This window comes from Tamandua tetradactyla, chromosome 12, assembly GCF_023851605.1.
Source record: "Tamandua tetradactyla isolate mTamTet1 chromosome 12, mTamTet1.pri, whole genome shotgun sequence".
Taxonomy (NCBI): Eukaryota; Metazoa; Chordata; class Mammalia; order Pilosa; family Myrmecophagidae; genus Tamandua; species Tamandua tetradactyla.
Window position 1 is genome coordinate 97271695 of NC_135338.1, and position 22879 is coordinate 97294573.

Sequence of the window (22879 nt, forward strand, 5' to 3'; positions counted from 1 at the left end):
CTAATTAGTTTGAGGTTTTTTACGGGGGGGGGGGGGGTGGGGGGGTGGCAACGTTAGATGAAAATGTTCTAAAATTGATTAGGTGATGTTTGCACAACTTTGTGAATAAACTAAGAACCACTACACTGCACATTCTGAATGGACTAATTGTATGGTATATGTGAATCGTATCTCAAAGCTTATATATAACTTCCATATTTTATGTTCAGGTAGACCAGCTTCATTTTCCTTTTAACCAAAAACATACATTTATCCAGGAAGCACCAGAAAATCTTGGGTTCTTTTTTTGTAGTTAGTTTAGAATACCTATTGGGAAGAAATTCTTTTTAGGGAAAGCTGATGAGTGCAAAAAAAAGTGCTCCCTCCTTAAATAATCTGTAAGAATCTGTGAAGGCACAGGGAAATGTGCACTCTGGTACAGTGTTGGCAAAGAGAAAAATAAATTAAGCCTTTTGGGTGCAGCTGAGCAGTAGCCACTGAATTTTAAAGGATATATGTATGTATGCCTTGAATCATGTTTGACCTGTGTACAACGATGGTCCCAGCAACACTGTAAGTTATGTAACAAAATTGTATAAATCATGTGCAATATTGAAAACAGCAAAAATACCCATTAACGCAGGGCTGGATAAATAAGTAAATAGTAGATATGTATTATAGAATACTATGCAGACATGAAAAATGAAAACTGATGTTTAGATAATAGTATTCTACAATTTTCTAAAATTCAAGTTGAAAACAACATGTGAATGGTTCTATCTATAGTTTTAAAATATATATATATATATACACACATATATATGCATAAGAAATGTTTGGAAAAATGTATAAATTACAACTCAAATTGGGAAAATATATAATCTCACCATTGAAAATTCATGTGCAGATTAGAAAAAGGAAATGGAGTTGGCTGCATGAGTGGGTTCATTGTTTTAAGACTCAAATCAAAAAGACTATTAAACTCCTGCAAATGGTCCCAGAAAAACAACCAGTCTCTAGAAAACAACAAATACTTAGGAATTACAAATGGGGAGATTCAGTGAGCTCTCCATGGGAATTTAGGTCCTTTGATGAGACCAACTACTGTAAATCTTAGATTAGCCACGATACAAGTAAAATTGCATTAGCTTGAAAGACAGACTAGTTTTCCCCCAAAGCTACACACTGTTAATAACTTGAGTTGTTCTGCAGGTGACAGCTTCAGAAGACTGCAATCCTCAAAAATCCCTGAACCCTGAAATTTAGATATTAATCCTTCTCTTTGCCCTGTAGGCCAGAGTTCTTCGGGAAACCAAGCCAATCCCTAACCTCATTTTCGCTATTGAACAGTATGAAAAATTTCTTATCCACCTTTCTAAGAAGTCCAAGGTAAACACAATGCTGAAGCAGCACAGCTGCAGTGAGGGGGTGGGGTGGGGGTAAAAACGATGGTCTTTTTCTGATCTGACGGCCTGAATCCAAATATCTGGCAGAAAACTGATGGAAAACGGATCAGGTGGGTGGGTACTTAAGTAGGAATGAAAGGGTTTGTCAAAGATACCCAGCATGGTTTGAGCTGACCTGGGCAGAAGTTGGAGCTGAGTGGGGTCATGTTCCTGTGCTTACAATCCTGTCACAGGTGAACCTGATGCAGCACATGAAGCTCAGCACCTCACGGGACTTCAAGATCAAAGGAAACATCCTGGACATGGTTCTTCAAGAGGATGAGGAGGATGAAAATGAAGAGGTCAGTCCCTGCCTCTGTCTGGAAGACAGCAAGACCTGGCCACCCTTCCTAGCTGGTTGTTGACAGCCTATCTGGTAGCAGCTACAACATACTGAAAGGGTTGAAAGGGTTAAAAGGCAGTTAGGCAAAGACCAAATTAAGGACTCTTATTAGAAGGGTTGTAAACTTTGAACCCTGGTCTCACCACACTGCCCATATCTGTGTGCATTTCTAATAGATGTTTCCTAGAAGGGGGTGATGACAAAACAGGGTCTCGTTGCGGGTTTTCTCTGGGACCTGTTGTACCATTAACATACAAGTAGCCACAGCATTTTGACTCAGAAGCCCATTTATAGTCTCTTATACCGTGCACTCATTCACCATAGGGCTACTCTGATGACTTAGGTAGGACTTCCTTCAGTTTAGGCCAAACTGAGTTTGTCTTCCTTTTCCCTCCAGTTTGCTCCACTCCCATTAGCTTTACCAATCATACCACATCCCCATCCCCACAGCATCTCAGCATCTTTAGAGCAGAACCCAACGTTTCCTTACCTCGGACACCTAAATTTTCTGTCATCACAGGTTTGTCTAAGACAGAAGGAGCAAATAAGTAGCCCCTGCCCATTTCAAAATTAAAGTTTATATGCCTCGGATCTCCAGCTTCTCAAAAAAATTGAGCCTATACTGCATTCTTCAGATTATCACATCCAGGTCATAATGTACCTGGTATCATCTGTTGCCCTCACCTACCTGCTTGTCATTTGAGTTTAGGAGGGTTATGAAGCATTCTGTAGGCTGTAGCTCAGTCTCCATCTCTTGTCTTGTTATCCCATGAATCTCTCCAGGTATAATAAAATCCAAAAGAAAGGAGTTAGCACTGCCCTAAACTACTGTGGAAGACTCCCCCTCTTTTTTTAGCAATTCCCTCCCCTGAGTAAGGAAAACATGACTAACAGGCTTTGATGAGAAGATAAAGGGTTTGTTTTGTTTTATTTCCACTGCCTTGAGCAGGTTTAAGTCAGCATTACCTCTCCCCTCCCAGGGCACTGCATCAGAGCACGGGGGACAGAACAAAGAACCAGCCAAGAAGAAAAGGAAAAAAGAAACAAAATGCCTGAGTTAATGTGAACTTTGGGGCTTCTGCTTTCTTTTTGCTAACAAGCAAAGAGTGCCCCCTTGTCCTACAGCCTGCACCAATGTTGACATCTTGGTTCTGAAACCACTGAACTCAACTACACCATGAATTAGAAAGAATCATTCTTGGCAGGTCCTGCTACAGAAAAGAGGCTGACCTTATAGCAAACCCTTTTGCAAAAAGCACAGCTGAAAGCCTGAGTTTGGGAGCCTGCACCGCCCCGATGAAGCTCCACAGGAGCAAATACAGAGCCTCCAAGCAGAACTATGGTCCAGGCTGACTTCGTTTTTCCAAGGAGCCTTTGGTGAGTTCAATTATCTGGTAAATATCCAGCGCTTCACCTGAAAGATAGTGCAGGTTGGTTAGGATGCACTCCTTAAGAGAGTTAACTCAGAAGTGAGAAAGGGCGCTTAATGAATGTACAAGCCAAAAAGGATGAAAGGGTTGAGAATAACTGCCAGGAATTGTTACATTTAGGAGGGTCCCTTTACCTTTTGTCTAAGTTTTTAGATACATTTTATATAAAAAATAAGCTTGTCTTATTTACTTGTTTGGCATTTAAAATGCACTTTCTTTTCATCAAAGCACACACTTGATAAAATAAATTCTTTTCAAACAATCCTGGTGTGGTTGAAGTGGGGACAGGGACAGATGGAGTATCTGAAGCTCTGGTTTCCTCATTTACTGTAAACAGCTTTCTAGAAACACATTCCTTTGTGATTTGCACATCAAGTTCCTTTGGACTCAGGGTACCTTATAGACTGAACAGCTTAAAATATATAGCACAAGAGTGATAGTCTCTTCTCCGGGGATCCAAGCTCCTGTTGACCAAGATCACTTTCTAGTCCATCGTACATCTTATGTGTAAAAAAAAAAAACACCAAAGTGTTATGCTCACCCTGGGGAATCCCGTATCTCCTTTCCATCCCAGTTGGGTTGGAAGGGGTTTTACAGTCCATGTTCACTTCCTTCCTGAGGCACTGGTCAATATCGACTGTACTGAAAAAGGCGACTGACTGGGGTAGGTCATTCAGACCCAGCTTGTAGGCAAACATGCACCTGAAAGAGACCCAATCCTCCCTCTCAGTCGTGCCCCTGCTAGGAACAAAGGATTATCACTCCAGGAGAAATGACCAAGTATTCTTGAGAGCAGAGGGCTCCCTGAACCTGTCTGTTCACAGCTAAGCCAAGAAAGCAGAAGGGCCCAGCATGTCTGTCCACTAACCAGAAGCCAAACACCTCCCACCAATATACTGAAATGCAATTATGGACTCAGCACACTTTTTTTTTTTTCCACTTTGGTACGCTTTATTAGCGTAAAAACTTTCTTTTAATTACAGGGCCAGTTTGAGGAATATGTAAAGAACTACTGTTAACTTCGTAAACCTAATCCCTAGGAGATGAGTTAGAGGGTAATAGAGACAGTGTTGAGCATTGGAAACATTTGTTATTTACCTATTCAGGATAGATCATGGCTTTCAAACTGGTTCTGAGTGGCAGATCAATATGGAACTGTAATATCATGTAATTCAGCTATAGAAACTAGGAATTTTACTGTAAGAAAATATAACTCAATACATAAAACACTTTTAAACTGTGAACTTCCTCATTAACAATGCTTTCTCTTCTATGAGTGGTCAGAATAACAAACTTTTGGCACTTAAGAAAACATGTATGGAAGAAAAACATCTATTTCCTTTTCAAGGCAGAAAAGTTGTATTGCGGTGGGAAGTTTGAAAACTCTTGGGAACAACTTCCTAGACCACCTCAGTGATCTGGTCTTCGTGTATGAGATATGACATTTTCAAACCCAGAGGCTAGTCTTTAAGACTTTTAAAAAGCTGTTTTTAAAATCAGAGATAAAAGCTAAAAGATTCCTTTCTGGGGAGGTGAAAACTAAAAGATAAGGGCTGCTCAACTGGGTCCAAGAGGCTTTCAACCAAAGCTCCACACAGGAGCTTATGGCCATGCCAAAGAGGCCATGGGCCCCACATACCTGGTCAAGAGGTTAGCAATCTGTAGGGCCAGGGCAGCACGGTAGCGGTCCTCCTCTCGCACCAGGTAGCGTACCTCGTCATGGATACTGATGCAGAAGCGCCCATCAATGGCAAACTCCTCAAATAGCCACTTCATGGCCACAAGCAAGAGATGTAAGTAGTCCACAGCAGAGCTCTGCACCACCCAGTTCACACGGCTGGTCATGAACTGGGGGAGGGCAAATAGGCATGGGTGAGAGCGGCTTTGCCACATACCAGTTAACTTGGGTAGGGGACAATGCAGGAGCCCAGCCCTCCCAGTGACCCGCATCCCCATACTCGGAGGATGGTAAGATACCTCCCCCTGGACAGCCGAGGGCTCCAGGGCTCGACTGATGCGGCAGCCCAGCACCGGGGTACATGGTATGTCAGATGTAGCAATGCTCTCCAGCTTATTGAACATTTCTGACTCTGTGCCCCCCATCCACACTCGTTCAGCAACCACCTCCCACTTCTTCCAACGTGACCTGGGGGACCGGGAACAAAGGCAGACTTTGTCTCTCAGAACTGAAAACAAAACATCCCACTCTCTGGGGCCAGCCCAGACCCCTCCCTCCTTAACACACAGAAGGTTCTCACTTCCTTGAAGCTTCTCTCTGGATCATGCGTAGATCCTGCAGGGAAACCAAGCCATCCTCAGTCCTGTCCACGGAGAGGTCCAACTCCCTCACCAGCCACTCGCCCTCATCCGACAGCCGATACCTGGAGGCAGTGTCACCACCATCATTCCCATGGGAGGGCCACCTCTGTGCCAAGCCCTGTGCTAGGAGAACTCAAACACCTCACTCAATCTCCAAAACCACCCTCCCCCTACAGGCTCTATTTCAGAGGCAAAGCAAAGGCTCAGACAGGCTAAGTGACTTGCTGGGGTCACAAAGCTAACAAGTATACCCTAGACAGAAACCCAGACCTTTCTGGCTCCAAAGTCTAGATTACCCCATAGTAGCCCAATAGTAGCCCAGTAAAGGACAAGAGATTCCACACAAGAGCTCTCACTGTTCTTACTGTGCTAATGCCTCAGACACTAAACTGCCCAGAGACCAACAGGAGACTTGAATTAGTTCAGGAGGCAGCAACGGGCCATCCAAGAGGGAGAATGGATGCTCCTTGAAGAGGACAGGACTTTAGGGAAGCAGAGAATGGGAGAGCATACAGCCAAGCCTGCTTTATACTTCTCAATTCTCTCTGCCCAACTCCCAGCTTCAGAAGTCTAACCTGTAACCATCACCAGACTTGTCCCCTAACACTCCTGATCCATGTCACTCACCTTCGCAAAGATGTGCTGCCACTTCTCCATTACCTGTGCCATTGGTCTAAACTCTAGGAGGTCTTCAAAAGGTCTTCACAACTACTTACGGCTCACCCTCACTCCTCATCCCTGTCCTCCTTGCAGCCGGAAGCACGCATTGCCTGTGGTGCAAGCCGCTCCCAATCGCACCTCATTCAACTGCAAGGCACCTCCCAGCTACTCCCGACAATACTCGGCTCCCCTTTTCTATATTTATGTAGTCACTGCTATACCATTTATCACTTATTTAGCTTACTCTTTTGTGAGGGAATGTGTTTCCACAATGAGAGTCAGCTAACTAAATGTGGACACCATACATTATAGCCAAGGAAGTTGCAATTACCTGCTCCCTCACACTCCCCCTCCTGGGAGCCTGCTAAGACCGTGAGCACATAGCATGTCAGTATTATGAGGATGTCTCCCTTTCAGAGGAAAGGCAAACTCCAGAGCTAAGCTAGTAAACTGGAAGCCTATTAAGTCTTTCTCTATCAGAATCAGTTTAAATGCTCTAGTTTTGTGTACATAGTGGTTCAGTGGGAGAATGCGCACTTGCCATAAAAGACCCAGGTTCAATTCCCAGCCCATGCAAAAAAAACTCTCCATCTACCATCAACTCCTACTGTCTTACTACTGCTTGCTTTACCTGCTGTCATTACTTGTAGGCATTTAAGTTTACAGTCACTGCATTACTGTTTATATTGCTATGACCAGAGCAATTAACCAGTTATCATTTGGTAATGACATGCCAAAGTACAGTTCTAGCCCCCAAGGAAAAACTGGTTCAGGTTCTGACCACAGAACAAGCAAATGTTATAACCTCAAGGACAGACCATCCTGGAATTAGGTCACCAAGGTCTGGATGGAGAGGAGCTAGGCGAGGGCCCAAGTAATAGGCAAGAAGGAAAAGAAGGGGGCAGTAGAGCCAGAGTAAAGCAGGCCTGAGGCCCTGGGGGTTAACATGGATTGGGGGGGAACCCACCGGCGGAGGCCCTTGGTGACAGCATACATCTGCTGGGCCTTCTTGGCTGCCTCCTGCTGTGTGAGCCGGTGGTTGAACTGCATTAGTAGGCGCTCAGCAAAGGGCTGCCCAGCCCCGTAGATACGGCCATAGTTGAAGACCTTGGCGTGCTCACGGCTGATACCCACAGTGCCAGCTGTCTTACTGTGCAGATCGGTGCCCCTGCTCTTCCTGCCCTGCAGTGTCATCCACCCAAAGGCTGTGCAGCCTGGGGAAGGCAGCAGTGAGAAAGGAGGCTCAGACACATTCTGTCCACCGACCTAGGCCCAGAGGGGTCAGGCTGCCTCCACCCTTGCCCCATCCCAGGCTCCTACTCACCATGCATGCCAGCAAAGTGGGCATCTCCAAGCACAGCTGCAATCCACAGCTCCTGGGAGTCTACATCAGCACCCACGAGGATGTAGCCAGGCGGGGCCTGCACCATGGCCTTCAACTCGCTGCCTACTCGGTCAGGCTACAGGAAGAGTGAGGTCAGGCCCTACCCAGATGCCCAGATGAGACTCCTCCCAACCCATTCCTAGAGTCAGAGTTGAGTGAAAGAGTGGAGTGAAGGACTGCCAAGAACTGTCCCAAGGAATAGCCTCAGGGAACACCAGACACCACTGCTCCTAAATTCTACGGGTCTAGGGATGACCACATGTCAGCAATGGGTGTGCCTACTCTAAAGAATCCCTACTCTATTCCTGGTCCCACACCAGGCCCCTCACCTACACAGTCTCACCTAATCGCCAAAGAGCTGTGGCTATTATGCCTGTCAGTGCCTGGCTAAGGGCAGGTGCCCAGAAAACATCTGCTGAAAGAATAGGAGTTGTGGAGCCAGATTTGAATTGAAGTCCTACCTGACCCAAATCTTTAGTTCCTTTTCATTCTCCTTGCTAAGTCCCTAAAGGCTCTCTGAGACCAATTTTTAGGAACAGATAGGAGAAGAGCAGGAGCCAGACATCATTTACCCGTGCATTGCTGGCAGTGAGCCACGTGGGTTCCACGGCCCGGCGGGTAATGGTACCAGCAGTCACCACCTGGGGCAGAATGGCCCCATAGTGGCCTTCCTCATCATAGTCTGGGTGTCTGGGGGGGAAAAAGGGGTGAGCCTGAGCAGCTTGCTCTGATCCTAGGACCACCTCACTCGGTTCTATTCTCATGACCATTCAGCAGATCATACCTGGTCACAGCACGGGGCAGGGCCGACCGGGGCAGCCACACCACCATCTGGGAGCTGTGGGAACAGGCTGAGGGTCAGCACAGCTGGGGAGAGCAGAATCTAGGCCCCATCCCACCATGGCCCTCACCTGCTGAGCTCTAGGACTGCTGTGCCCCTTCTTGCCCAGCCTCAACCCTCCTCCTACCAACATGACTCAGGTTGGGCCCTGGCTCAGCCAAGATCTGGGACCCTATAATATACCAACCAGAACTGTAAGAGATCTGAGAACTGGTCAGGTTTCCCAAGCAGCTTCTGCCCTTATCACCGGGTATCCAAAAGACATCTAACATCAACACCCATACCTTACTGCCTCTTCCCATGCACAAGACAGACTTTACCAACCCATCAACAGTCCCATTCCTTCTCAAGACAGTATGTCTCAAGACACTAAGAACCTTGGAACTGGCCTTCCAGATGACTCCATCTGCTATTCCCAGCCCTCAACCAAGCATACAAGACACCAGCCCTCCATGGTCCTGAGCCACATCCATGGCTCCAACAGTAACACCAATGGGTTCTTTTAGAGTTGGGTAGGGCCAACAAGATCCTACTGTACAATCCTTTCTACACAAACAGGGACCCTGAACCTAGAGTGAGAAAGAAACTTGCCCAAGGTTATGTGGTACCAGGGCAAGTAACCAGGCCTCTAGACCATAGCTTGACAGTCCCTCTAAAGCAGCCCCAGCCCAAGTCAAGGGTCTCTGGAGAAGGGAGTCCTGGGGCTGCAGAAACCTGGCCAGGGACACAGACAGGCCTCTCTACCCTCCCATGGTGGCCCACCTGATACGTTTATGGGCATTCCTCCAGAAAGAAATCATTTTGTTGATTTCCAGGGCACGGGGCCCACTGGCACCTCCTGGGCCAGCTTGCAGAGTGCCATCCTCCATCTTGGGCAGGAAATCCTTGGCGAAGGGGCTGCCCACATTGTAGCTATTGCCATCCTGGGGAGGGCAGAGGAAGCAAGGGTTGGGGGCAGGTGGCAGACTCCTGGCTGGGAATTAATGCCCTGTACCCCTGGACTCCTCCCAACACCTAGCCCAAAAACTCAAGCAGTCTAGGGCAAATCCCCTGATTGTACTCCCACCCCCATCCCCAAACATAAGGACGAAGACACACAGACACAAAAAGCATGGCTCCCCTCCACAGTAACGGCTATCAGTCAAAAGACCCTCTTGTACTGGATGTGGTGCCAGCACTTCACCCACACAAGGTCATTCTACCACCATACCCTTCAACACCAATTTACACAAGAAGAAAAACAGGCTCAGGAAGACCAGAATATCTGAAAGCCAATATCACACACTGTCCTACAACTGTTGTCACTTGCACAGAAAGGGCAGTCTCATGGTGGGAAGCCCTGAGCACAGTGTCAGCAACCCCACAGGACAGGACGTGAACCAGGACACACCTTATGAGGGAGCTTGAAAAACCAGCAACCAGGGATATCCACATCGTTGTAAGGCCCGTTGCCATGATGATAGGTGGGTTGGCTGACTTTGAGGCCACCAGAGGCAGTCTGTGGGGGCCACACACCTAGATCAGGCCTTGCTCCAGCACCTGCATTCAGCAAGGGCCATGGGGTAGGGGAGTGGGAAAAGGGCCTGAAACCATGAGCTAGGCGATGACAAGACTGCTGCAGGGTATCAGGCTTCCTCCTTGACCTCCAATAGGTAGGGGACCACCCAGGGAAGGGCAGCATCTCTAAATCCCCAAAGCCCAGGAAAATGTCTGGTGGGAATAGCAACACGGGGAAAAGCTGGCCCCTACAACCCAGAACCCATAGAACTCCTGAGCAGGTGCCCCTCTCACCAGAGCTGGGGGTTGACTTGGAACCACAGCTCGGAAGTTCTCCATCTTCGTCTCGGTCTCCAGTTCTAAGTAGCCCAGCTCTTCCACCTGGATAAGCATAGGAACCAACCGAGTAAAGCAGGGGCTGAGTCAGCTCAATTCCCTGAATCCCTCCCTCAGTAACTTCAAAGGGCCCAGTCCAGCCTGGAGTGAGCAACTTCAAGTTCACCCAGTGCTCTGTCCCCCAACCAAAATGCTGCCTCTTCCACAGGAGAAGAGAAACCCACCCCCAGAGCTCAAACTTAGGGCCCTGTACTCACCGTCTGCCACATGGCACTGTTGTCAGTGAGCAGGAACGCCTCGGCCACCCCTGCCTCCTGGGGCTCCAGCTGCTGCTTCCCCTGTTCGAGACAGTGCTTCCTGTACAGGGACTCGATGGCTCTGGGCAGAGAATAGCAGCAGCAGCCTCCAATTACCAGATGCCCACTCTGGGCCAAGTTTGCTGGAGGCCTTCCACAATTCCCTTTGTTTAATCCTCAGAATCAGCTCTCAGGCAGAAGTGGGCAGCACTTTCCCTGTTTTTTCTAGGCAGGGAGTGACAGACCCAAAGTAACAGCACATTGGTGACAGGCCTGTTCGGACTTAAATCCAAGTTCCTCTACACCACAAAGTGGCTGCCTCTCGAGGACGTTTCGGAGCAAAGTAGCTGGAAAGTCAAGTCTTGGTGCCCCCGACCCAGGCTGGCTCCTTCTCACTCCCTGTTTGGCTCAAAGGAGCAAGACCAACCCCAGTCTGTTTCATCCAAAGGCCCCACAAGTGCCAGGACTCTTTCAATTCTGAGCCATTTCAAGTTCAATTGCTTCTCCCCAACACCTGCTTGTCAAATCTCAAGGTCTGTAATCTCAGACAGGTCAATTAATTTCCCTAGGCCTTTGTTTTATCAACTATAAAATGGAGATAACCATCCTATGTCATGGGGCAGCTTGAGGAACAATCAAGGTAAGCACTGCAAAATGTTTAATAACACACTGCCTGGAATGTAATTAGGGTTCAATGAAGTACACTCAAAATAGAAAAAGCAAAAAGAAAGCCCACCACCCCTGCCACTTCACTTCCAACAGCCCTCCCCCACATGTCCCTGTGAGCACAGCTGTACTGCTGGGCACAGAGGGAAAGGGGAATCACAGAGAAAGGAACTAAAACCCAGACTCTTGAACCAAGCTCTTCCTTTTGGCCTTTGCTGGGCCTGGTTTCTCCAGTAAGTGGAAAGGATCCCTGGGCTCCAGCACCTTCCTCCCCTGAGCCTTACCTGTAAGGGCAGGCCACCCCAGCTGACACTAGGGCAGTGCCTGCTGGTACCTGAGCCAGGTTGTCCCGCCGCCCAGGTACCAGATAGCCCCAGCCATGCCGCTCTGAGTAGTGCAGAGGAAAGCCATCCCAGGTCAGTGCCATGAGTTTAGGTGTGACCCGCATCTGCAGGCTGAGGAGACTGGGACCTGGGGTCCATGTAGGATCATCAAATCGGGGGCAGAGCTTCCGGTACCACCTGTGCCCCATCAGGAAGAAAGCAGTGTCACGGGGGGAGGGGAGAGAGGACAGCATATGACTACAAGGTCCCTCCACCCACAGCAAGCCCCACCCTACCCCACCCTCCAGGCCCCCAGGTCTTTGATCCAGCAGTCACCTCCCCTTCTCTGGAATGCTTTGGCCAGGACCCCCATGGAATCCCCAGAGTAATACAAATGACCTTAAGAGAAAAAACCCTACATCAGCGCCACAAAACCAGTGAGAAACTAGGACCCACAAGCACGCCTCAGCCCAGGCTTCTTTCCAAGCTCCATTTATCCAGGATGACTCCAGTCAGAGAGAGGAGGTCTGCTCTCAGCACCCACCAGCCCTCCCTTTTGCTCTAGAGACACACTTGTCGCTTCAGAGCTCTGCCTTTCACATACTATTACCCAGGCTAGGATAAGGCACACAGGGCACTTGGGGCACTCTCACAGTCAGATCAGGCTCAGGCAAGCTCTTTCCTGACTGCCCTTAGTTTCTCATCTGCCCAAGCTACAGGGCACAAAAGAAGGGTCACCTCCTTTCTCAAGGAAATTGTCCCTGATTCCCCAAGGGAGAGGGCAGGCACTGCCTCAACATGGCTCATTCCTGTGTCTCACCACGGATATAAACACCAGCTGCATGCCTAGCTCCTCCAAGGGAAAAGGAGCTACTTGAAAGGGATGGTTGTTCCCAACTGAATCCCCAGTGACTGCCACAGGACCAGGTACCCAGTCCACTTCTACTACATGTGTAAAACAAGCCACGGGGTCAAGAAACAGATGTGTGTATTACTGGGAGATGGGGTAAAGGGAAAGCAGGTTAATAAGTGCACACATGCACACTGCTTCCTGTGCTGGAGGAGCACTGCAATGGGAGCCCATACAAGGGACGTCTGAGTGTGAGGGGGTAAGCGTGGATTCTTCTATGTTGGTGGGTGGAGTGGGGCTCACCCAGGGTATCCGGGAAGGTGCTGAGACCGCTTGGGCAGGAGCTCTGTGGTCCCCTTCAGCTGCAGCAGGCAGGCACGGGCTGTGACATCTCGCTGACACTCCTCCTCCTCACTGGGAGGGCCAGGGTCTGCTCAGGGCAGGGAATGACAATCAGAAACAGGGAAAGGACTCTCAGAAAGACCTACCCCAGCCTGCTCATCTTCAGAAGGTGGGAGCAGCCCCTTCCAAGGCCCTCCCTGCCCCACCTCCCACCCGTGCTCCCCACCTTCCTGATCCTTGGGTTCCCCAGGGGCCCCAGCCCCCTCGATAGGCAACTTGTTGGCTGCAACCGGCTCCTTCTTCACCTTCTTTTCCTTCTTCTGCTTAAACTCTTGCAGGTCCCACTCCAGATCCCAGAGCCAGGGGTCTTCTTTGTACCTAGAGTGCCAGTCCAAGGGGCAAGGCTAAGACCATGCCGAAGGCCAGGCCTCCCACCTCCCCTGTCCCCTGCCTCGATCCTGCCCACACAAGGCCTAGCCCTGGCTACCTCTCTCCTGAGAGCAGTTGGCAGGCATCGTTGGCCAGGTCCATCAGCGACTTCTTCATCTCCCGCTGGAGCTCCTCATAGGTGCTCTGTGCCTCTGCCAGGTAACGCTCCCAGTTCTGGTTGACAGGCAGGTAGGAGACACCCATCTCCAGCATGCCCGCCAGGGTCACAGGGTGGGGACACCTTGGGGGCAAATGCCAGGAGCAGCCATGAATGACCACAGGAGGCAAAGCTTTGGAGCAGTCCCTGAGCTGGTGTGTCAAGTCTCAACCCAGTCACCCACATGGCATTGCTCCAGCCAGGGGTTTAGATCCCAGCTCACCATGTCCTAGCCATGGGGCCCTGGGCAAGTTACTACATGTCTCCGAGCCTCAGTTCCTTCACCTATTAAATGGAAATAATAATATCCCTACCCTCAGGATTAATGTGAGAATCAGAGAGCACAAAAATAACAGCTGCCATTTGCTGAGGAAATCACCATGCAGGTACTGTGCCAATAGCCCCATACACACAAAAGCTCACGTATGAACCTCACAACTGGGGTGTGAAGTATGCCTGTATGTTTCACAGCTGGAAACACTGAGACTCGGAGAAACCAAGTAACATGCCCAAGGTCAAGCAAATAGGATATGATGGTGCCAAGATTTGAACGAGATCCGGCTGATGTTTCCAATTCTGACCACTTCCTGAGACTGACTTACTAGTAAACATAACCAGTATGGACGGATGTGAGGCCCGTGACTTAGGGTCTGGCCACAAAGGAGATGCTTAATAAACTTGGACCATGCATATAAAACACAACCACAACCCGCTGGTCCTCCCCTCCAAGGCCTCAACAGAAACCCAGAGAGTCTAGAGCCCAAGGAGACACCACTAGACAGATAGTGGCTCCATTCTTTCAGCCCAGAAAGGCTAAAGTCCCCAACCTGGGAAAGAACCAGCACCACCCAATTACAGTGGGCCCAGGAACCAGGAACTCACTGACCCTCAGGGATTCCCACATGGGCTCCTCCTTACCTCTCCAAGAAAAGTGGTAGCTGCTGCTGGAAAACCTCGTAGGTGGCCCACACGTCCTGGGCACAGTACTGCATCAGGTCCTGGCACAAGGTGACAGGGAGGCGCTGGGTGGACAGCCATCCCACTGCCACCACCGGGTGCCAGGGTCAGGCCTGGCATTTGGACCACGTGGGGTTCAGCCAGGGGTCTGCCACAGCCCACTCCCCAAATCCCCACTCTCTAGCACTGTACCTGGAAGTTCTCACGGATGTCCTTCATGCTGCCTTTGACAAACAGTTCCCGGGACTCCTTCTCTAGGGGAGGCCCTCCTACATAGAGGCTGTGCACATCTGCCAGATTGTTGACACTGCTGATGTCTAGCCAGTCCCAGGATGAGATCTGAGGGGCCAGAGCAAAGGCCACAGCCAACCAGTTCAGTCTCAGGCCAAACAGGCAGGCAGGGGAGGGGTTCCCAAGTGCCCACTGCAGCCCACCCACAGTGCGCTCTCACCGCTGGACCGCTGGCTTTGCCCTGGGACTTCCGGCTGTGTTGTGTAGGGTGCCGGGCCTTGTGCTTGCCCTGCTTGGCTGCCATCCACAGGCTGCGCTGGAAGCCGCTCAGTCCTGAGATGGCCATGTGCATGCTCAGGGTGTCCAGGAAGCGCATGCGGGAGCCCTGAGAGGAAGAAAAAGGCCGCAGCTAAGGGCCAGCCCATCACTACTGCAGTGGCCTCAAACCCCCAGCCCCACCCCAGCCCCTCACAGAGCCTTCCAGTACCACAGACAAAATCTTCATGCTTGCTCATACTTGTCCCTCAACTGTGAAGGGCCTGCCCTCCCAAATCCCTGCCACCCTGTGGGTGCAGGTCTGGCTCAATCCCAACACACCATCCTTCACAGCATCTCGGGTGCAAAGTGGCCAAAACAAGGCCTTTAGAGCTATCATGTCTGGCCTCCAGCCCCAGCCCTGCCACTGACAAGTTCTGCAGCTCCGGACAGCTCATGAGGGTTGCCCAAGCCTCAACACCCAGAGCCATAGACCAAAGATGCTCTGCCTGCCCTGTGTCTCGTAGGGCTGTCATGAAAACAATGAAAAAGCAGTTTTCGTCAGATACAGAGTTGCCATTACCACACCAGGCACAGTTCTGAATGTTATATATATGTATGCATGCTCTAATCTTCCCAACCCATCCCTTGAGGCCACTTCTGTTATCTCCCTGTTTTTATAAATAAGGAAACTGAGGCTCAAGGATATAATGGAGTTCACAATGCTAGTCAGTGGCTGACACAGGATGTGAGCACAAAATGCATGGCTGAGAACCTCGAAATGCCCATGCCAAGCTATTAAATGCCACACAGAGATAAGGACCGTTACTATTCTGACAGTTCAGATGTCCTATACCAGGCAGGTCCTGGGGACAGAACAAGTGACAGCGCTGGTCAACAGGAGGCCCTGCAGCTACTGCAAAGGGGATGGAGAGACTAGCCAGGAAAAGCAATGCCTTTCCCAACCACTGAGATCAGGGCTCCCAAGCCTGCCTAAGCCAAAACCTGCAGTTGGCCACAGGAGGCTTACCTGGATCAGGTACTGCTCCCTGATGTGGGCTCGGTCAAAGCAAACGTTGTGCCCCACCACTAACCTCTCCTGCCAGTCCCACTGGGTGGGGCTGCCAGCACTGGCAGGCACCTCCAGGGGGATGAGGTCAGCCGGCGATAGCCGGCTGGTCCAAGAGTAACGCTCTTCCACCAGCCGCCGGCTGCACCAGGAATACCTGAGGGCAGGGAGAGACAGGCAGGTTCACATGGAGGCATCAGACTTCTGTTTCACAGCACCCACTGCACACCTACCACCACATGCCAGGTCATGCACTAGCAGCTGGGACACACGGGAGACAAAGGGGTGCTAACCCTCACAGACCTAGAGGCCACGTGGGGAGTCGTGGAGGACTTCTCTACTTTCACACTTCCGCAGATGAAAACAGAGCTAAGTGCCACAGCACTGGGGCCACAGGCAAGCATCTCAGCCTGGGCTGAGCTTGGTCAGGTCCAGGTTCTCTGAGTCTGGGCTTGGCTCCGAGGCATTTTATGAACGTTATCAACCCCTCAAGTCTATGAGCACAAAACAGCTAGTAAAGGAGGTAGACAATTATAATAGAACCCAAAGCAGAGATTTAAAAAAAAAATTGAAAGTGGCAAGAAAATGACAAATGCTGCACACACGTAGAGGATGAATCATCTGACTGCTGGAAAGGTCCTGAAGGACAAAGAGCAAATCCTGCACCCTGGAGAAGGTGCTGTGCCTCTCCCAGCAACGACCCTCAGTGCGAGCAGGGAAGGTGCCAGGATGGGAAGAATGTATGCACATGTGCCAGGGATGGGGTGGGAGGGACAGCAGGCAACTGCTGCCTGTGGGGGGCCTGACCCTGATTCAGGAGAAGGCTGGAAGTCTGCACAACGCTAAGTGCCGTGAAATGGCCACTAAGGAAATGCCTGTAGCAAACCACAGATTGTTCCAAAGGGTCAAGGCCCACTCAACTCTGCTTAGCACCAGGTGGGTGACGAGGCCACACGTATGGCCACCACAGCGCAAAGGAGCTCCCTGCAAACCCATATGGAGGGGACGAGGGCTGTCTACCTCAACACAGTTTCAACAAACCAGAAACTAGTTTTTTCAAGGAAAAAAAAAAAACAGCAAAGGAGAGGTCCCCTGTTTTAAACCTAGCAAAATCTAATTTACACTTCACATGGTGGGAATTCTCCCAGAGACCTAAGCTGAAACTTACCCACAGCCACCTTTATATTCAGCATGTCAAAAAGCCCAAAGCTCTTAACAACAACAAAGAGGAAAAGGCTAAAGAATCCTACACATCTGAGGCAATGGTGATGACAAGGACTTTAGCTGCAATTAAAAAAAAGCCATATTGCCGTCAAGACACAGGTCTGCAGCTGAACAGGAAGCTATCTTCTTAAAAACTTATTTGTAGCAAAAAAAAAAAGCCAAAATGCAAACACCTTTGTATATTTACAAGTCAGAACCAATACCATTAATACCTACAGTTCCACTGTGAATGGACAGAGGCTGGCGGCCTGTGTAATGTCCCTCTCGCCCAGTGACCACAGCACTTACCAACAAGTCTGCAGAAGGCTCGGGCTTTCCAAGCCTCCCCCCCCACTGCTAACTGTGAACTGGCCAGACACCTAGTGTCAAGCAGTCATGTGGCAAGGACGTGCCCGGGTTACATGGACTGTTAAGAGGGAACTGCACGGCACCCCACCACCACCCACCACAGTCAGGCCCGCAGAGCGAAGATCCCAGCGGGAACCCAGGCTGCAGCAGTGACTTCTGCCACCAGGCAAAACTAAGCAAGAATGGAATGAGAATGAGAGGATGGGAAGGTCAGGGAGAGAAAGGAGTAGAAAGTTAGGCAGGAAAGGAGGACGAAGAGAAAAGGGAACTTCAGATGGCCAAAAATGACCAACAATCTTTCTTGTCACTGGTTTCCTAATTTTCTTTTGGTCACCAAGGCCTACTTTACCTTCTCCAATGATGGCCAGTATTCCCCTTTATTTTGACCATCAAGTTACATAATAAATACTGTGATTCTCATCGTCACTGGAACTAAATCAATGAGGAATCATCTAGTTTTGCTCTTTTCAGCCATCAATGCCTACCTTATCTAGCCATGTTTTCACCATTTTTCAACTGCATATTTAACATTTCGCAGCTTTCTTTACAAAGATGTAGCTTCCAATAGGAATAAAGAAACTGCCAACTTTTTTTGCTGGCCATGCCTGAAAGCATTAAGGTTGTAAATAGTATGTTAATCCTGGAATGAAGAATAAAAAAAGGGGAGAAATGGTTTAGGACTCTGTTGACACTGGGCCTTATTGCATCTTTCATACAGCAGGCGGACAGTACTGCCATCAATTGTTTGGAAAAGAAACTTGGAATACACTTATAAATTATATAAAAATAAAAGAGGAGAGATTGGACATATCTATTTGGGGCCAAAATGCCTGTTTTGGGAGGATGGGAGAAAGATACAATATTTCTCAACTGCTAGAGCAGGGAAGGGTGCCCCCCCTCCAGGTAGCATTTGGAAATGTTGGGGGGATTTGGCCTGGCACATAGGGAGGATGGGATGCTGAATGTCTTGTACTGCCTGGGGGACTCCCGCAAGAAAGGAGACTCTTTCTGCCCAAAATAACCAATAGCACCCCAATAGAAACCCTGTTCAAATATCTTTTCAGACTAACTTCTCACATGAAGCTATCAGGGAAGGGGGGAAAGTCACCAAATCATGGCGATCTCAAGTGGTCTCTGGCGGGTCTCAAGTATAACCCTCCACTGTGATTCTCCACACTACCTGACATTTTCTTGGGTGTTTGTTTACTGCCTGTATCCTCCCACTAGAAAGGGAGCTCCATGAAAGCATGGGTCAAGCCTGTTTAGTTCACCACTGTATCCACAGTACCTAGAAGAGTGCCTAGCACACAGCACAAACACAGCACACTGAACCAAACTATTAAGCTGTGCCCTCCCCACATGCCAAAGTCCCCTCCACCCGGCCCCTACTTACCAGGCCGAGGGGGATATGGCCACCGCCAATGTGGGGCAAGTTCCCTCTGCCAAGCAGACCTCCACGTCGAACACCAGGGCCCGCTCCTCGGGGATGGCCACGGGTTCGGCCTCCCCCGCGTGGCCGTACCGGGTCCAGCCCTCCGCCCAGGCCCAGCTCTGGGGCTGGGGGGGCAGCTGGGCCTGCAATAGCAAGTTGGCCGCCTCCAGGTAGGGCAAGCTCTGCTTCTGGGCCAAGATGCGGAAGTGCTGGTCCAGGTTGCCCCCGTAGAGGGGCGGCAGGCGCAGCTCCACGTCGGGCAAGAGCTCGGCGGGCTGCCCCCAGAGCCCGTGCCTCTGCAGGTGCTCGATGCTGCGGCGCACCGCGGCCTCTCCGGGCATCTCCCAGCCGCGCCCGAAGATCTGCTCGTGCAGCCCTCTGGAGAGCATCTGGATGTGCAGCGGGTTGTGCCGCAGCTGCCCGCCCTCCAAGGATGGCACTTGCGGCGGCGGCGGCGGCTGCCCGTCGCTGGAGACGGGGACGAGGGCGGAGCTGGAGACCCAGCGCCCGGGAACTGGAACCGGCCCTGGCCCTACGGTGGCGCCGGCCACCTTCTTCCAGAGCAGGCGGCTCATGATTGGTGCAGGGAGCCCCCCGCTGGGAATCAAGACACCTGGCTTTGGGCTCCAGTTTGGCTGCTTTCACTGGCTGAGTAACTTGGAGCGAGACGCAGCTGGTCTCTGTCTTCCTGCCAGTGAAATGGGTCTGACCATGCCTGCCTTCAGCCCACAAATCCTAAAGGAGACAGATGACATAAAGTGTTATTTACTACATATGCATTATGTGTTATAATATTAACAGTCATCATTCTTTCAGCCCTTACTGCATGCCAGGCACTGTACCAGGTACTGTGGGTATATTTTCTCAAACCTTGGGAAATACCAACGCCTCTCCCAAGGAAACCGCGGTTCCTGTGGACTACTAGTGTGAACTTGGGGGAGCTGACCGCAGCGGTTAAGAGCAAAGATTCTGCAGCGGGAAGGCAGAGGTTTGAATCCCGGTTCCGGCCCTTAGGAGCTGTGTGACCTTGGGCAAGCGCCTTAGGCCCCAATTTCCTGGTCAGGAAAATGGGGTTACGGGGTCCCCCCGTCATACAGAACTGCTGTTTGGACGACACGGAGCGAATGTCGCACGGCCCGGCCCGCAGCCAGCGCTAGGCAAACGGTGGCTGCCATGACCGTGACCGCCGGCCCGAGGGCCTGGCGCGGAGGGTGCCAGCACCCAAACCCAGGGGTGGGGACGCCGTCCCCGGGGCCCGGCCCGGCCCGCGCCGTGGCCCGGCGGCGCCCTGCAGGGGCCGGCGACCCCACGCTCCCGGCCGCCCGCCCGCCAACACCCGGCGGCCGCGCCGCGGTGCGCCCTGGGACCAGCCGCCGCCCTGCTCCGGGCCTCGCTCCCTGACCGGAGAGGGAGGGGCCGCGCCGCCGCTCAGCGACCCGGCCGCCCCCACCGAACCCGCTGGAAACCTCGGTCCGCCCGGTGCTGCCCGGTCTGCGGGTCTCCGACCCAGGCCGGCGATGCGGGGTCCCGTCGGCACGGCCTACGCAGCCTCGGGGTGGCGTGTGGCCTCCACCCGACCAGTCCGCCTCGCTGGCAGCCGCAACTTCCCGTCTGCTCCCCGCTGGGTCCCGCGGCTGCCCGAGAGGCAGGCGGGAGCCTCCTGCCGCGACCAATAGGAGGGCCGCAAATGGACCGATCCACCCGCAGGGGAAGTAGGGGGACTTCCGGGGAACTAAGGTCTAACCTCCCCTTCTCAGAAAGCAAATGGATTCTTCCCGAGCAAGCCACTGGGCGTAACAAGCTTTTCAGGTCTTCCAAGGGAGTTGTAGCCAACTGGCCGCGTGGCCTAATGGATAAGGCGTCTGACTTCGGATCAGAAGATTGCAGGTTCGAGTCCTGCCGCGGTCGGAAGAGTGGCACGATAACTTTTAGTTTTCCTGAACATTAGGAATAATACCGGAATAGAAGGAAGGTTTCTTTCCATTTCCACCCATTTCCCCCGTCACGTTGAAACTTGGGGACTGCACAAGTAACGGCAGCGGCGCACGCCCAGCACGGTGGAAGTGCCCCCCACGTGGCCGGGAGTTCCCTTCTGAAATACACTTGCCGCCTGCTTCCCGGTGCGCGCGGCGCGGAGTGGAGAGGAATTTTCGTGTTTTCATCAGTTGATACATGAGACTCGCAGAAGGGAAGCGCCAGGCCCGGGCAGCTTCCCCCCATCTCGGGCAATTCTGCTGGGTAAAACCGCTACCTTTGCTTGAACCCTAACGTCCACGGGACCCCCCGCATCCCCCTGGGCCACCACGGCGCGTCCGACGCCCTGCGAGTCCGGGAGCCCCAGGAGCTCGGCGCTCCTCCGCTGAGGTCCAGCGTCCGCGCTACCACGTGCTGCTCCAGGTGCCTCAGCTGCGCTTTGCGAGAAGCAAACTGTAATGTGCGTGAAGCCTCCGTGAATAACGTGAACCGGGGAGTTGGAACCTGGAGACCCAGCTGCACAGACAAAGAAAGGGACACAGGAACATTTGTTTAAGGACCAAAATCAAGACTTCTGAAAGTCAGCCTCCCCACCTCCCAGCCCGCGCATGTGGTCCGCCCCAGACCAAGGCATGCGACGCAGCCTTGAGCGTTGACCCTGCCATACTCTTTTTAAAATATGAAATATTTCAAAATGTGCCATTTTACAACCTGATGTGTCTCCCCTGCCACTTAACCTTGTACCGTTGCCATTCCTACAGAATGCCTGGAGGAGAGGATCTCAGTTTAAATCGGGGAGTCCTGGAATTTGAAAACAATTTTCACTTTTCTTTCTCCTAGTCTCCTAATGAATATTAGCACATCCTTCAATTACGAGCTTAGGCCGCCAGCTACGCTGGTACTAGCAGTACCTGTGACTTTGTCCCAATAGGAATTACACATATTTCCAGAGCACTTACAGTTGTTGCAGATTTTTCAAAATAGCATTTACACTAATCTGTATTTCAAAACTAACAGTAGTTACTAGACTGCTGCTAGATCCGGTCATTTAATGAGTTAACAAAAAAGCATACATATTAGTATATCACCTATTTGTTCTTCGTATTTTAACATCTTTCAATTTTTTCCCCCAATGCTATGGGTTTTATGCATTTTAAAACATTATTCTGAGAAGGGGCCTATGGCACAATAAAAACTAAGGAACTCTGGCCTAAATGAATGTGACTTCCAGAGGGGAGACTCTGGCTGGATCTGTCTGGTGTCCATCGGAGGAACGACCTCTCTCTGGGTTCAGTCCCGGCAGGTGTCATCCCGGCGTCTGTCTCTCTCTCCATCCTACTTCAGGCCTTCCGGGACCCTTGCCCTGGCATTCAGACTTTCAGCAAGGACAAAAATGGTGAATGCTGGTTCCTAGCAGGCTTCAGCCTGTTTCCCAGCCCTTCTGAGCTGTTCCTCTGTGCCCCTCCCTCTTCTTCCAGGAAGCTGTTCCTGCAGATAATACTTGAGAAATCAGATCCATGTTGTGGTAGTTAGGTTCAGGTGTGAACTTGGCCAGGTGACGGTACCTAGTTCTGTTGCTGCGGACATGAGCCAATGATACATGAACCTCATCTGTTGCTGATTACATCTGCAGTTGGCTAGGAGGCGAGCCTGCTGCAGTGAATGATGTTTGACTTAATTGGCTGGTGCTTAAATGAGAGACTCAACGTAGCACAGCCCCAGCAGCTCAGCATTCCTCATCTCAGCATTCACAGCTCAGCCCAGGCCTTTGGAGATGCAGAAAGAAATCACCCCAGGGAAAGTTGTTGGAACCTAGAGGCCTGGAGAGAAGGCCAGCAGAGACCACCCTGTGCCTTCCCACGTAAGAAAGAACCTCAGTTGAAAGTTAGCTGCCTTTCCTCTGAAGTACTATACACTTTTAACTAACTAAATCCCCTTTTATTAAAAGCCAATCCATCTCTGGTGTGTTGCATTCTGGCAGCTTTGGCAGACTGGAACATGTGTTCCCACTTTTCTCTGGACCTCTGCCTCCACATGGAAGGAGACAAAGTTCATTAGGAGCCCCCTGTCTGGATCAAGACTGTACTTTCCA

At 51.0% G+C, this 22879-nt stretch overlaps 2 protein-coding genes and 1 non-coding gene across 3 annotated transcripts in view; 2 read left to right on the plus strand and 1 right to left on the minus strand.

The window, feature by feature from the left end:
* Nucleotides 1-4348, plus strand: part of FANCI (FA complementation group I) — a 155311-nt gene extending 150963 nt beyond the window's left edge. Inside the window, exons 36-38 of the mRNA XM_077124169.1 lie at nucleotides 1273-1368; nucleotides 1619-1726; nucleotides 2748-4348. Coding sequence (XP_076980284.1) covers nucleotides 1273-1368; nucleotides 1619-1726; nucleotides 2748-2828 — 285 coding nt within the window. The 3' untranslated portion in view covers nucleotides 2829-4348. The remainder of the gene's footprint in view (nucleotides 1-1272; nucleotides 1369-1618; nucleotides 1727-2747) is intronic.
* Nucleotides 2664-20007, minus strand: POLG (DNA polymerase gamma, catalytic subunit). Its single transcript, XM_077124168.1, has 22 exons — nucleotides 18775-20007; nucleotides 15771-15966; nucleotides 14706-14870; nucleotides 14447-14593; nucleotides 14216-14295; nucleotides 13199-13381; nucleotides 12938-13089; nucleotides 12673-12799; nucleotides 11481-11717; nucleotides 10492-10612; nucleotides 10193-10279; nucleotides 9792-9899; nucleotides 9164-9324; nucleotides 8345-8398; nucleotides 8133-8250; nucleotides 7501-7636; nucleotides 7144-7390; nucleotides 5456-5578; nucleotides 5175-5343; nucleotides 4837-5045; nucleotides 3739-3899; nucleotides 2664-3181 (listed from the first exon to the last, which is right to left on the minus strand). The coding sequence occupies exons 1-22, from the start codon at nucleotides 19386-19388 to the stop codon at nucleotides 3105-3107; spliced, it is 3672 nt and encodes a 1223-aa protein (XP_076980283.1). The 5' UTR covers nucleotides 19389-20007; the 3' UTR covers nucleotides 2664-3104.
* A 641-nt stretch (nucleotides 20008-20648) lies between these two features.
* TRNAR-UCG (transfer RNA arginine (anticodon UCG)) lies at nucleotides 20649-20721 on the plus strand. The gene has a single exon. It is a non-coding gene; the product is annotated as a tRNA-Arg (tRNA).
* The last annotated feature ends 2158 nt before the right edge of the window (nucleotides 20722-22879 follow it).

Bases quoted from the DNA above. Each gene is read 5' to 3' on its own strand.
- POLG (XM_077124168.1), bottom strand. From the start codon at position 19,388: ATGAGCCGCCTGCTCTGGAAGAAGGTGGCCGGCGCCACCGTAGGGCCA. The intron at 14,871-15,770 runs GTAAGCCTCCTG...TCTTCCTCTCAG, and splicing joins GGGAGCAGTACCTGATCCAG to GGCTCCCGCATGCGCTTCCT. The intron at 10,280-10,491 runs GTGAGTACAGGG...ATGCTTATCCAG, and splicing joins ACAGTGCCATGTGGCAGACG to GTGGAAGAGCTGGGCTACTT.